This window comes from Lonchura striata, chromosome 3, assembly GCF_046129695.1.
Source record: "Lonchura striata isolate bLonStr1 chromosome 3, bLonStr1.mat, whole genome shotgun sequence".
In the NCBI taxonomy this organism is placed as follows: Eukaryota; Metazoa; Chordata; class Aves; order Passeriformes; family Estrildidae; genus Lonchura; species Lonchura striata.
Genome location: NC_134605.1, coordinates 32,214,533 through 32,227,701, shown reverse-complemented (window position 1 = coordinate 32,227,701; position 13,169 = coordinate 32,214,533). Strand labels below are relative to the sequence as shown.

The 13,169-nt window shown below is 35.7% G+C and overlaps 1 protein-coding gene across 2 annotated transcripts in view; it reads left to right on the top strand.

Annotated features, from left to right (window-relative positions):
* Positions 1-13,169, top strand: part of SMYD3 (SET and MYND domain containing 3) — a 428,456-nt gene that overhangs the window by 331,452 nt on the left and 83,835 nt on the right. For both annotated transcript variants that reach the window (XM_021550462.3, XM_021550461.3), the window contains exons 7-8: positions 818-920; positions 7,468-7,578. In XM_021550462.3, the coding sequence (XP_021406137.1) occupies positions 818-920; positions 7,468-7,578 (214 nt within the window). The remainder of the gene's footprint in view (positions 1-817; positions 921-7,467; positions 7,579-13,169) is intronic.

Here is a 13,169-nt window from a genome sequence, read left to right as displayed (position 1 = left end):
ATAGGGAAAGAACCATTGATCTGCTGTAGCAGAAATGTTTGCCTGGCAAAGTCAGTTGTTTCTCAGCTAAGGAAACTCGTGATTCCGAAGTATATAGCATGTATAGTATATATAGCCTCCTTCAGAGAGAAGGAAGGGAGTGCTTGTGCAGCGTTTGTGTCTCTTGAGGGTGCCAGCCATTCCCTAATGAGCTGTGCTGCCCCAGCTGTCACATGCCACAAGAACAAAGGCTGGGCCAAAATATGCATGAAAACAGAGGCAATGGCCCTGTTTCTTCTTTCAACTCTATACACCAACTTCTTCGGCTTTCGGACATAGTATACTCTATTTTCTCCGGATAAGAAATCCATGTTGATTTTTGGCCCCTTTGAGCTGTGCTTGCAATGACAGTCAGGTAATTGATAAGGTTCGTACCCTGAAACTGAGCAGAAACAACAGAAATACAACTCAGTCCCCTCTGCTCTGAACTGTCAAGGTAACAAGATTACCTTGTTCCCTATTTGCCCAATGCCCTGAATCAGGGCTCTCGAAGAGGCAATGGGAGGCCATTGCCTTCATCCTGCCCCAAGTACACAAAAGGCAGAAACATTTGAAGAGATCCCGGCATGGCTCCTATTACCAATGAATATAAATCTTCTAAGCATTCATTTCCCTCCCCTAACCAAGAGCAGCTGATTTAACAGGGAATTTATTTGTTTTGTGATTTAATTGCTCAATACTTCAGATGTAATCATGTTAGCTGATTTCAAATGATTAAAGGGAAATGGCAGTTGAGACTCCTCTGTTAAGTTTTTCTTTTTTCTTGCACCCCTCACAGCATGTCTTTACTGAACCACAGCTGTGACCCAAACTGTGTGATTGTTTTTGAAGGATACCAGCTTTTACTTCACTCTGTCCGAGAGATGCAGATTGGTGAAGAGGTAATTAACTTGTCCTCCCTTCCATCACAGACACCTGCAATAATGACATCTCCCTAAATAAATTCCAGACTGCTGGGCCACCAGCTTAATGTTTTGATGATATATTGATGCCACTTTCTAGCACATAGCTATGGGGGGGGAAATGATAAATAGAATCATCTCTTCACACTGCCCGGGCCCCGTAATCATTACTTCTCATAAATCACTAGCAGTCTTGATAAATTCCTGTTCCTCCTTTGCTCCTCTAGGCACTTCATTTTGTTTGTATTTGAGTGTCCTTACCCTGATGGGAATGCTTAAAATATTTCTGAGTGGAATGCAGTGTTCCCTAAGTCATTGCAACAATAACATTTGTCAGGCAGCAACTGTGCAGTTGTAGTAAACCTTTCATTGACAGTGAAAGCAGCAAAACAAGGTTTGTTTTCTTGTCCATTTCACTAAGAAAGTCTTCAAAATATCCTTGTCAAGAGATTTGTGATTTGATCTAATGTGTTCTCCACTTTATTTTTACAACAGCACTTGTATTAATTTGAAAATAAGCATTTGTGGCTGGAAATAAAAAAATAAAAAAATAAAAAAAAAAGTGTTTTGCAGCAATGCAGTACTGAAATTGCTTAATAAGACCTGAAAAGAGATGTGTGTATATATGTAATTTCAGATGCATCAGTGGCCTACACAGTCCTAGCTGTTGGTTATTTCAAAATCGTAACCTAATGTACATATGATTCATGCCTCTTCTTAAAACTGTGTGAATATGAAGACCATGCTTATTTTGATTTAGACACAGTATTTATTTACCTCCCTATGAAGTTTCTTCTTTTTTACTGTATTCTTTCTCAGAGATAGTAGGGCATCAAAGTAAGTAAATGGATGAAAAATTTTTTAGGCCATCAAAATAAGTAAGTGGTAGAATTTTTTTTTGGTGAAACATTGTTAAGAATCAACAGAAATATTTTTGCATACTTACCTTTTTGGCAAGATAACTCTTTCAGGAGAAATATATGTTTGTGGAGCTATTAATTATAGGCATTTTTCATTTCAGTATTCTTGTTTAAGTGTTATTATAGACACCTTCCTTCTATTTTATCCATAAACCATAACTTTTTTCTTGGCATCCAAGTTCACTAGGATAGGTTGCTTATTTAAAAATACAACAGATTTTAATGTCTTACCAGGAAGAAAATGGGCCTAAGGCTTAAAGCTACAAAGTCAGTATTAGGTTAGATCTGTGATGGAAAGAGGAAGGGAAATAAAATTTTTGTGAGGGTATGTACAAGTCAGCAGTTCAATATTATTGTCAGTACCTATTTACTTTTCCTTATACACAACTTGTACCACTTTTCATTTTGTGTTCTGCATAATGACTTTGGTACAACTTTCCACACTGCCTTTCTGCTTGCCTGCCGTGTGGTGAGCTCAGTTTTAGTAATAGCCATTTATTGAATTTACAAACATATGTATGTGAAATTGTATCATCTGTTGTGTGCTGAGTTTTAACTTATATTACTGATATGAGCTAATGAAGATAATACATGTTAGGGAGGAAAGTGATTGGGTTTTCTGGATAAACTGGGTGCTCTGAGATGGTATGATGAAGATTATTTCAAGTCACGAAGCAACAAGAAAATTATAATCACTAGAAATTTTCTCTTATCCTATTCAAACTTACACTAGATGCAGACAGAATGAGATCCTCTATAAAATAATTAATAGAAATCAAGCAATAAGATTTATCAGAAATAAGAAGCTAAGTAGCAAGTCAAGTTCAGATTAGTAAAAGAGGACTATTCCATCCATAAAGGAATATATTTTTGCACATTTGTAACGCATTCTGTTAGAGTACACTGCAGCAGTTTACTCATGTTGACCACCTATAATTGCAGGGAAAACAGAGACATAGTCACCTCAGCATTCTGAACTTTGCTTCCAGTATCTCAGAACTAATTATAACACTAATTATGACACCTTTTTGCTCTTCAAGGTAATTGCAGAATTACAGAATGTTTAGAGTTGGAAAGGACCTCCAAGATCATCTTATCCTTACTGTGGGCAGAGACACTTTCACTACACCAGGTTGCTCAGAGTTCCATCCAGCCCAGCCTTGAACTCTACTTGGGATGGAGCCTCCAAAACTTCTCTGTAATGTTGACTATTACAGTTTTTGTAACTTTAGATGATGTTTATTTGATAGCAAACAAAGATTTCCTTTACTTGTAGCTTTTTGCAAAAATGAAACTTAAATGCTGCAAAGAAAGATGAGATATGAGGAAGGATTATAAAGAAGCAAAAATTATTCATCTAGAGGTCATGAGGGCTCCTTTACTGGTAAAGTAGCCCATCAGCAAGTTTTGTCAAAAAGGCAAGCAGCTTACTTTTAAGAGGCTTTCCTCATTTCCCTATCCTTAAGTAACCACTTCAAACAGATCAAGATGTGTGCTATTATTTCAATTTATTTTTTGTTAGTTGTTAAGTCTACCTGGTGTTTTGCAGGCAGACATAAGATGATTTCACCTCCTCTCCAATCAGAAGTTTTATGGCTTCAAATCAACTAGTTTTGCTGTGAGACAGAATGGATTAGCTGAGGTGCAGTTCTGCTCCAAAACGGGTGCTTTGATTCTCACCAGCTTCAGAGTTAGAGCAAATTTGTATCTTTCTTCAGAATATCATATAACTGACTGTACCTTACAGAGCAACATTTTTTTTTAAATACTGAAAATAAATAATGATTTCAGATGATGAGCAAATAAATCCACTTTCATTATACATTTCAACCAAGTTATATAATGTTTTTGTTACTGTAATTCTGTGAAAAGTTTTGTATCTGTGTATGCTTGACACATTACATTTTGTCCCATTTAAGTTTTTGGAAACAATTTTTTCCTTGAATTAGAAAGTGTGGTGATGATGTGTCACTGCAGAAGGCATTTTGATCTTATATACCGAAACAGAAAGAGTGCAGACTGTTAAGCACTTCTATAACTCTGTCTCAGGAACAGATACACAACCCTCCTTAATAGTGTGAGACCCATGATTGCAAAACCAAGAATATTCCATTTGGTTTTTTTCCCTGCCACTAGCATTGAAATACTTGATGTTCATTTTTTACAGAATCTTCTGTCTAGAAATGTTGTGGCTTCTATTACAAAAACAAAACAAAAGAAACAAAACAAACAAACAAAAAACCCACAAACAAAAAAAACCAAACAAAAAAAACCCAGCAACAACAATAAAACCCCACATAAATTAAGTCTACTGCATCGTGGCAGTACTGGAAAATTGTGTCTACCTCAGTTGGCAGATGAGAAACACGAGAAACCAACCACCATATACATGATAAAAGAATTTCTGTGTCAGAGCAAGAAGCAGGGCTCAGACAGTGCTGATTTCTAAGGAGGAAGTCTTAAGAGTGAATAAGTCCCATGGCTGTTAAATAATTTCTTGCTTTCATAAATGTTTTTAATATATATTCTCCAGTTCGGGGGGAAAATATTCACTGCATTTTTTATAAAAGATACAATTAAGAGGCAAGCTTTGGTCAGTTGAAGTAATGTTTTAATTAGTAGTATACATCCCACATGCAAATACCATTACGACAACCTTTGATAAATGGGCATATTTCCCAAATATGTAGAAGATAAATGAGCCTTGCATCTAATGAAGTGATCCAAAATTAAAGCAAGGATTAAAGATGAGAGACTTGAATACAGAATTTTTTGTTTTAAACAATTAAATTATTAGTATGCACTCAGTCACTGTTAGGTTGATCATGTTTCTAAATATTCTAGTTCTATTTTACCACTCAGTCTGCCAGCTACAAACATTTTTTCCCTTATGGATTTCTGCTGGCAAGGCTGGGAATTTCAACCTGGGCGAGAAAGACCATATGTTGTTAAAATGCTAAAAGAAGAGATAAATGTGATGAAGAATTTTCTCCTCTTTCTGTCCAGTCATATGTTTTAATCCAGAGCATGTTGTTATGTGACTGTTTATATCCACAACTGTTTGGTAACCTCTGAAATAGAAATGTCTTTTTTGAAACTTCTTCCTACCGCCATGGTTTCTGCAACATAAATGAGAAAAGGTCTTGGGGGGGCGGGGGGGAAGGAACCAAAAATATGTAGAGAGAAAGGGATGAAGTCTGTGGGCTGGATAGATAAGATATATTTAGTGTTGGCTCTGTGTTTATTTGCAATATTATAACTAAGCCCTGCCTAATGCTAGTTTCAATAGTAATGACAGGGTTTAGACCATTGTCTTAAAGATTTTGGCAAAGAATAGACTAATCTCACATGATTTTTTTTCCCCCAGAAGATTCCTATTGTCTTGCACTAAGTCTGAACTTGGTTAAATCTTTTTTACTGGTGGATGCCACCAGAACTTAAAGCCCAGTAGGACATGAGTAAAAACCAGAGATGTTTATGCAGAGGACAAGAGAGTGAGAACAGCCAGTGTGTGAAATGATTTTGACAGAAAACACTTGTGAGTTGCAAGGAGACATGAAGATTGGAAGGCTTTTGATGGGAGAAGGAAATTGGGTTTTGAATGTCTGAAGGATGAGCTTAGGACTGCAGCTTGGTTGGAAAATGTTTTGTAGGAAGGAAGAGAGACAGATCTTTCTTACCACACCAAGGGGGATGCAGATTGGGACCAGCTGTGGAAAGAAGTGAGGACAAAGTTGTTGGGGTCACTGAAGATTTTTGAGAAATCAGAGTAGGTCAACAAGGACTGCTAACTTGGGAAAGCAAGTGAATACAACAGGGAAAGGTGTAAGATAAGGCTAAAGGACAGATCTGAGACTGGCACAAGGAGGAAATCATCTCATTGCACCAAAAGTGGCTATGCAAGGACTAGAATTTATGGCTAGAAAACAGGTTTAGATAATAAGGTGTTGAGAATAAGACAGGAAAATGATACTCACGTTGAGAGGTAGAGAAAAGAAGAGAAAGAGGGACATTGGAGAAAATGGGGCAGGAGAGACAAAGCTTAGAAGAAAAGGATGGAAAATAAATAAGCAGCACAATTTCCATCCATTCACTGCAGAAAGATCAGCGGGAAGCCTCTGGCTCCCATGTAAAATATTAGTACAGACAGTTCTGCTGTAAGACAGTATTGGTGAAACTAATCCTCTCTAGGCTCAGACATGCACAAGCTGGGACACAACATTATATAGAATTCTAAACCTAACAAAGTTCTCACATTTTCTAACTTTTGATTAATTGTGGAATTTTCATTTGTCTCTTTCATTAATTATACTATTAATCTTCAATTTTAAGGTCGTATTTATTTAAATGCTTGACTTTGCCATCTCAGGAGACTTCTTTTAACACAATCCTCCTTCAATATGTAATCAAATTACACTGTAATAATAAATGAAAAAGAATGCAGGCATTGTTTTAGTTGTTTGTTAATTGCTCATTCAAATAAAATGCTCACTAATTTGCAAAAATGCAGGTTCTTACAATGGATTTCATGGTCATTACTAAAATTGGTCAGGTTTTCCTGTAATTTCTTTGAATGGACTCTCATGATTTAACTAAAAATCATATGAAAATTCTCCCAATTAGTTGACGTGTCTAGGCTCAGGATGAAATAATGTGATCTGATTTTTTTCAGCTCTGACCCCTCTGGAGTGTTTCAAAGTGCATTGGGCATATAGTGTATAGTGAATAGCATGTGATTGTATGGTGGTCTGAACTGAGCTGTCTTTTTGTTATATTCTTTTCCTAATCATTAGTTTGTGCCTGTGAAGAACTTTAAGCATTTCAAGAACTCTACAAATGGTTAGTCCTGTGAAATTCTTTCTGGCAGGCATCAAAGCTAACAAACTACAGATTTCTCTCTAGTTCATTGTAATTCACTCTGTGCAGTGTAAGAAGTTGTAAATGGCACAAATGTAGGCACAAATTTTCTTTTATCATTTTAATAAATCTTCTTGTCAATAGTTTCAACAACTTCGACTGCAATGCTTTTGTGCTTCCTTGGTCATAAGGGAAACATCACAGACATACTGAAAATGGGTATGGCATAAGAGAAATTATCCTCAGGCTCAAACATATATTTGCAAGAAAGTAGGGTCCTCCCTCAGAAATAGATAATAGAAGAGATAATTGGATATTGTATCACAGTAGTGGTAAATACACACTTAAGCTCTGGAGCTAGACAGAAAATGAGATTTCATGCACAAGGGATTCAGATACTTTATGCATAGTTTCTTTGCTATCTTTTCTTACTCTCCTTTTGTCTTTTATTTTTCATCCAATCTAGGATTAAAAGTTGAAATAGTGATATTTTTGGGTGGAAATAATATTTTCAAACAATATTGATCCTGAAATGTGAAAAAGTGTTCTTCCATGGAAATTATTTTTCTCTTTCTTTCACCTTCTGTAAAAGTAGTCAATTTCTTCTAGAAAATAATCTGTTAGCATTTTATTTTATGCCGGGAAAAATGTTGTATCAAAAAAAATGTTGCCTCTGCTAATACATACACAGAAAATTGATTTTTTGCAAAATATACAAACTCTTTTTTTTTTTAATGTACTGGATACAGCTCACCATCAGCTACGTGGAATCACTGATGCCTACCAGGGAACGCCAAAAGCAGCTGATGCGCCAGTATTGCTTTGAATGTGATTGTCCACTCTGCCAGAATCAAGAGAAGGTAGGTTGAGAGAAGAAATTCCTTGCCAGTGAAACAGAATTTTCTAAGGTCTGTCCACAGCTTTCCTTCCTTATTGTAAAACTTATCTTTTGCTACTAATTGAATGGCCAGAATAGGGGAGAAAACTACCTCTGTCCTCATTGAGGTTTTTTGTTCCTATGAAAGACAACTCTGAATTAAAGAAAAACAGAAAATGTTGGCATTTTTCTCTTCAAAAGAGTAATCTTGGAACTTCAACTGAAGCCAGTTGTCTGATACTACAGGAAGGTTGTGCTTATCCTCAAAATAATGTTGAATTAATTTTGCCAAACACCTGCATCAGTGATTTTCAAAAACTACCAAGCTTGTTCAGCAGTTGATAGTGAGAATGGTGAACATCCTTGGTGACTTGGTAGTTTTTATGCTCACTTCCATCACAAGTTCTTGGAGGAACAGGTCAGTGGTTGTAGTAGATAAACTTTTGTTGAGTGTGATCTCTTACTAGGGTTTAGCCTAGCCTAATTTGATTATATTCTGGTTTGCTTAATAGTTATACAACCTTGGGACTAAATTTGTCTCAGAGGCTGATGAGAGATTAAATGGAATAGGCAAAATGAGACTGGTTTTATAGCAGTTTATGCACTTCGTCTCTTTTATTATATGTAGAGTTGTTCTTATTTTCACAAATGACTGTTTGGAGTGAGTCACCTGCCATAGCTAAATGTGTTCCTGGAAGATTAGAAATAGTAAGAGGAGGTAATGATGAAAACTAAATTCCAAGGAGCATAATATGATTCAAATAATAGCTGTGCAGGAAAAAAAAAAAAAAAGGGAGAAAAAGAAACCCCCAAAGTTCAAGCTGTAACATATGCTTTGATTCATCAGTAGGCAGTTCAAAAAAGAGAACACAAAAAGTTTAGGCTTATGACATAATGCTAAATTACTTCCTGTCTGTGTTGGCATTCTGTGCCTGATAAATCTGATGCAATTCTACTCGGAGGCAGTGAAGTGAAGGCCTCTTTTTGTCTTTCTTTTAAAGATGGTCACTCAAGTGCCATGAAATCTTGGATTAGTTTTAGGTAAATGGCATCCTCACAGATGCAATGATGATTAAGAAAAACAATACTTCAAGGATCACTTAACAGTTTGTGAAAGGGTAGGCAAGTGGTGTAAAGACCATTCAGCATGTGGAATGTTTTAGGAAATAATATCCCAAGGCTGGTGTATATGTCATTGCAAGAATCAACATATAGCATCAAAAAATACTGTAGTGAAATTATATGTGCATATATTAATGAAAGCAATACTCTCATACATAGGTTAAAATTAATTAATGATTTTTTTTTGTTGTTGTTTTCGAAAATATGGTTTTCATTTGTGTTCATAGTCTATATATCTTTGTTTTGCCCTTCACAAAATTTCCCTGGGAATGATACTGTGAATGTTTGGAAAGCTCTTTGTGACTGCATTCTGAAATTCTGTGCGTGTCTCATTGTTACCATGTTAGAAGGTCTCTGAAGGTCTAGAAGCGTTGGTCTAGCAGACATTGGTCTGCTAATGTCTATGAAGAAGACATTTTTATCCTCATCTTCATTTTAGGGTGATTAAATGCTATCTGCAGCACTCCTCATAGTATTGTGTACCATTTTCTCAGTGAGAACTGAATTTGTAAAATCTCTCCATGACTATCTTTGTAATTTTTTTCCTTTATCTCAGTCACTACTAGTAAGCTGAGAGTCACGTAACACTGCAGGTACAGCAGGAGATAATGTTTTTGGAACTTCTGGGGTTTTAAACTACAAAATGTCTAGAATTAGATGCTTAAAGTTGATAAAATGATTCAAAACATCCCTGCTGAAAAATCCCTGATACTGAGAGGAATTTCCAAGTCATCTCAGAAAATTTTTAAAAAGCAAAATCTTTGTCGATAGGATAGGCAACAGCTTCAACTTTGGGTCATCAAGAGTAGCAGAGTCTATATTGTGGATTGATATAGTCAGCTAAAAGTAAATTCCCATATTACAACATTGCTTTGCAGAAAAAAAGATAGTTTAGTCAACAGCAGTTCATCTTGTGTACCTTTCTTATAGGTAAAAATGCAAATTCCAGAAATGCTTTATTCATTCAAGTAACTTCTCATGCATTGGGGATTTTTTTCAGTTGCAGCTATCTCATTAAAAAAACTAGAACCCCTTTTGAAATTACATTTATAAACACCCAAACACTTATAGAGCTTGTATTACTCTAGTCTTGCTGAATGTGCTTGCAAGCTGCTGAACATTTACTAGGGACTAATGAAAGCTCTCAAGATGCACACATCAATTTAGAGTAAAGTTTTAAGTCAAGTGATTTGCACTGTAAGTTTTATTCTACATCTTCTGTAACGTTTTAAAAGTGACCCTGCAAATCTCCTGGGAAATATATGTTGTAAGTTTATATGAAGAGCCCATAAACCTTATGTTTATTTGTACTTAGTTACATGTATTGTTATTTATTCATATTTATAAAAACACTTGGCAAGATAATTATCAATGAAATTTATGTTTCCTGCTGTATTTTTTAAAGGCTTGTTCATTTAGTGTTAAATGCCTGAGTGAAAAAAGGAAGATGGTATCAAATTTCTGTTCTCAAAGCAGCTACTGACTGCAAGTGACCTTGGGAAATTTGTTTTATTCAAGAGCAACTTTTGTATTTTCTAAGATCTAACCCTTATTTTTCATAATTGGTAGGAAGCTACTATTTCAAATGGAGCTCAACAGGTTTTTGACTAGAAAACAGATCAGACTGTATTGGGGATCATTTTAGTGAATGTTCTGTGAAGCTCTGGTTTGTTCAGTATCTACAAATGCAGTGAGAAGAGAATTTATAGGTTATTTATACTTCTGCTGAGTATTTTGGTGCCCAAAGGATAATAAAGAAAGGTGCTGTATTTTCTTTGATCTTTATGTGATGGATTTGTTTAAATGAAAATAATTCCTTGAAGCAGAATGATTTGGGGTTTATCTGTATGCTTTGTGCCTCCCTCATACCAAGAGTAAAGACAAGCAGCTGATTCATACTGTCTTCAGTAGAAATCCATGAAAATTGGAATGGATAAAAGAGGTTAAAGGAATGTCATGAAGTGAATTGCCCACTCTTTAGACAGATAAAGTTTGGTGAGATAAATTGTGCTGCTCCATGAAATATATAAAAACATAAAATCAAGACTGATATGATTACATTTATGCGCTAGCTGACATGGATAACCAGAGTGCAGTTACAACCCTGCCTAGATGTACCCAGTTCCCCTGCACAATTGTCAGGATCTGAGAACTCTAAATAGCTCAGATATTAGAGATAGGCAAAGGCTATATTTTCAAGTTTTGGCCTGAGCCTCAAAGTGAGCTGCATTTTAATTCTAAAGACATACTATAATGCTGGCCAGTGTCTTTTAGCATCTGGTCAAGCAACCTGGCAAGTACAACTGCACCATTGTAAGCTGGTTAAGATAAGATTGAGGTAAATGTTTTAGAGGTTCAGTTCCTGACAAATTAAATGGCACTAATTAGAAATCTAAACAAGACTTTTGTCCAAAGTTAGAAAAAAAAATCAGGAGCTAGAAGAGGGGAAAAAAATATGACTTCCTAAGTCACTCATAGAATACTTCCTGTCTGTCTATACTTTAAGTTATAGCTACTGTATTGTCTTCAGTTAATTGTATCTTTGACTGCTTTACACATTATTCTTTGTTGCATTTTAAGATCAATCTCCACTGTAATTCAGGAATGTGTGCCAAGCTGAACTCTTGGCAACATATTACTATTCAGCACATAAAAGCCCCTTCCATTAATTATAATTAAAGATGGTTTTACATTGATGACAAACATTTAAATGAAGAGCAGCTTTTTCCACAGTCATGAGCCAGAGAATTGTTCATGTTGTGCATCTTCAGCCAAGGATTTCAGGGACATTTGTGCTTATAGAATGGTTTTGTTATGAGTCGTGTTTCTCTTATGGAGCCAGGATTTAATATTTTAGTCTAGCTTGGTTTTTGGAAAGTTTTTATTTATTACAAGGTCAAAAGCAATGGACTTGACTCTGAGTCATTTTTATATTAGGCCAGTGTTTGAGAGTTGCCAAAATTAATAACAACATAATGCTAGTAAGCATGTTATTCCTTTAATTTTTTTTTTTTGCTTTGCAAGAAGTACTTCCTTATATCGCAGTCTGAATTTTGGTAGAGAACATCACAAGTCCAGTTTCCAACTCAAGGGCTCTCAAAATCAGGTCACCTGAACAGCAACCAAGCTACCAATCACCACATAAAAATAACATCTGCAATTCTTTGCCTGTTATTACATACCTTCATCAGCTCTGTTATAAACCCACACCCCCCTCAAATAAGTTCCTGAATCTGAAGTTTTGACACTATTTTTCTAGCAGAGGGAACAACACAACTGTAGTTTAGCACTTCATCTAATGTAAGTAAATTGATCAAATTAGTTGCTACAGCATCTGTCTGTGGTTGATCTGCCTCACCAGATTTGCTGAAAGAGACTTGAATATGGCCAAATTTCCATTTTACAACAATTTCACCTTTGATATTCATGTTTGTTCTTAGCAATACCTCTGAAGAATATATGTGCTTAAATTACAGAGGCATTGTTACATGAAGATTATTATTATTGACTGTTGTTTTTAATTAGGATATATAGGCTAGATGACTGTATAGGTGTTAGTACAAAAATGTCACCCCTCCCTCAGGGATCATATATTTAGGACACAGGAAATAAAATTATATGTTATGAAGTGCCTTTTAAAATTGCTGAATTGTGAAGTTCCATAAGTTTGTGTCCCAGTTTTCCTAATATTTATTAATTTTAGACATTTACTTTCTAAGTAAGAAGTACATTCACTAAGTTTCCCAAGCAGAATATAAAAGATGAGACCTCCAAATTAATTTAAAAAATTAAGCCTGGGAAGAAAGGATTGTTGAAAACAAGTCTCTTTAGACTAACAGCTAACTGAACATAAAACCCTTTGTTGAAAGCAAAGACAAAACAAGGAGCATCTGTTTCTCTAATCACAATTCTAAAAAAAAAAACTTGCTAAGTACCAATGTACCAAACCGTGTGTTAAAAAAAAAATTATCAGAATTGTGTTCCAACAGAATCCTGGTGCAATTAATTTCCTATCAAAGTACAGAGTTTGCAATAATTAATTGTAGAAATTTTTCATTCTTCATCTTTTTACTACTTTGCCAGTAGAATTGCCTTTGAAGCAGACTACAGGATGACATCAAGCCAGAGATGTTGTGTTTCACCCACCTACTGTCCCAGCCCAATGTCAGTATAACCAGTGCCTACAAAAGTCAGCAGCAGTAATTGGAGCTCACTGGGACACAATGCTGTTTCTCTCTATAGGTGGCTGGCTATGTCTTCCCTCTGGCAAGGCATTTGGTAATGACATAAACCCTGGATTCATTCCTGAAATCCAGCAGTCAGACTAACTCTCTTCTGTTTCTTTCAGAGTATCTTACCCTCTTGGGATGGATTTCCAAACAGCCAAGGACAGAGGGCTTTTATTTTTCTAGTGCCAAAAAATAGAGTAAAAAACAAGGCAGCCACTTCTAA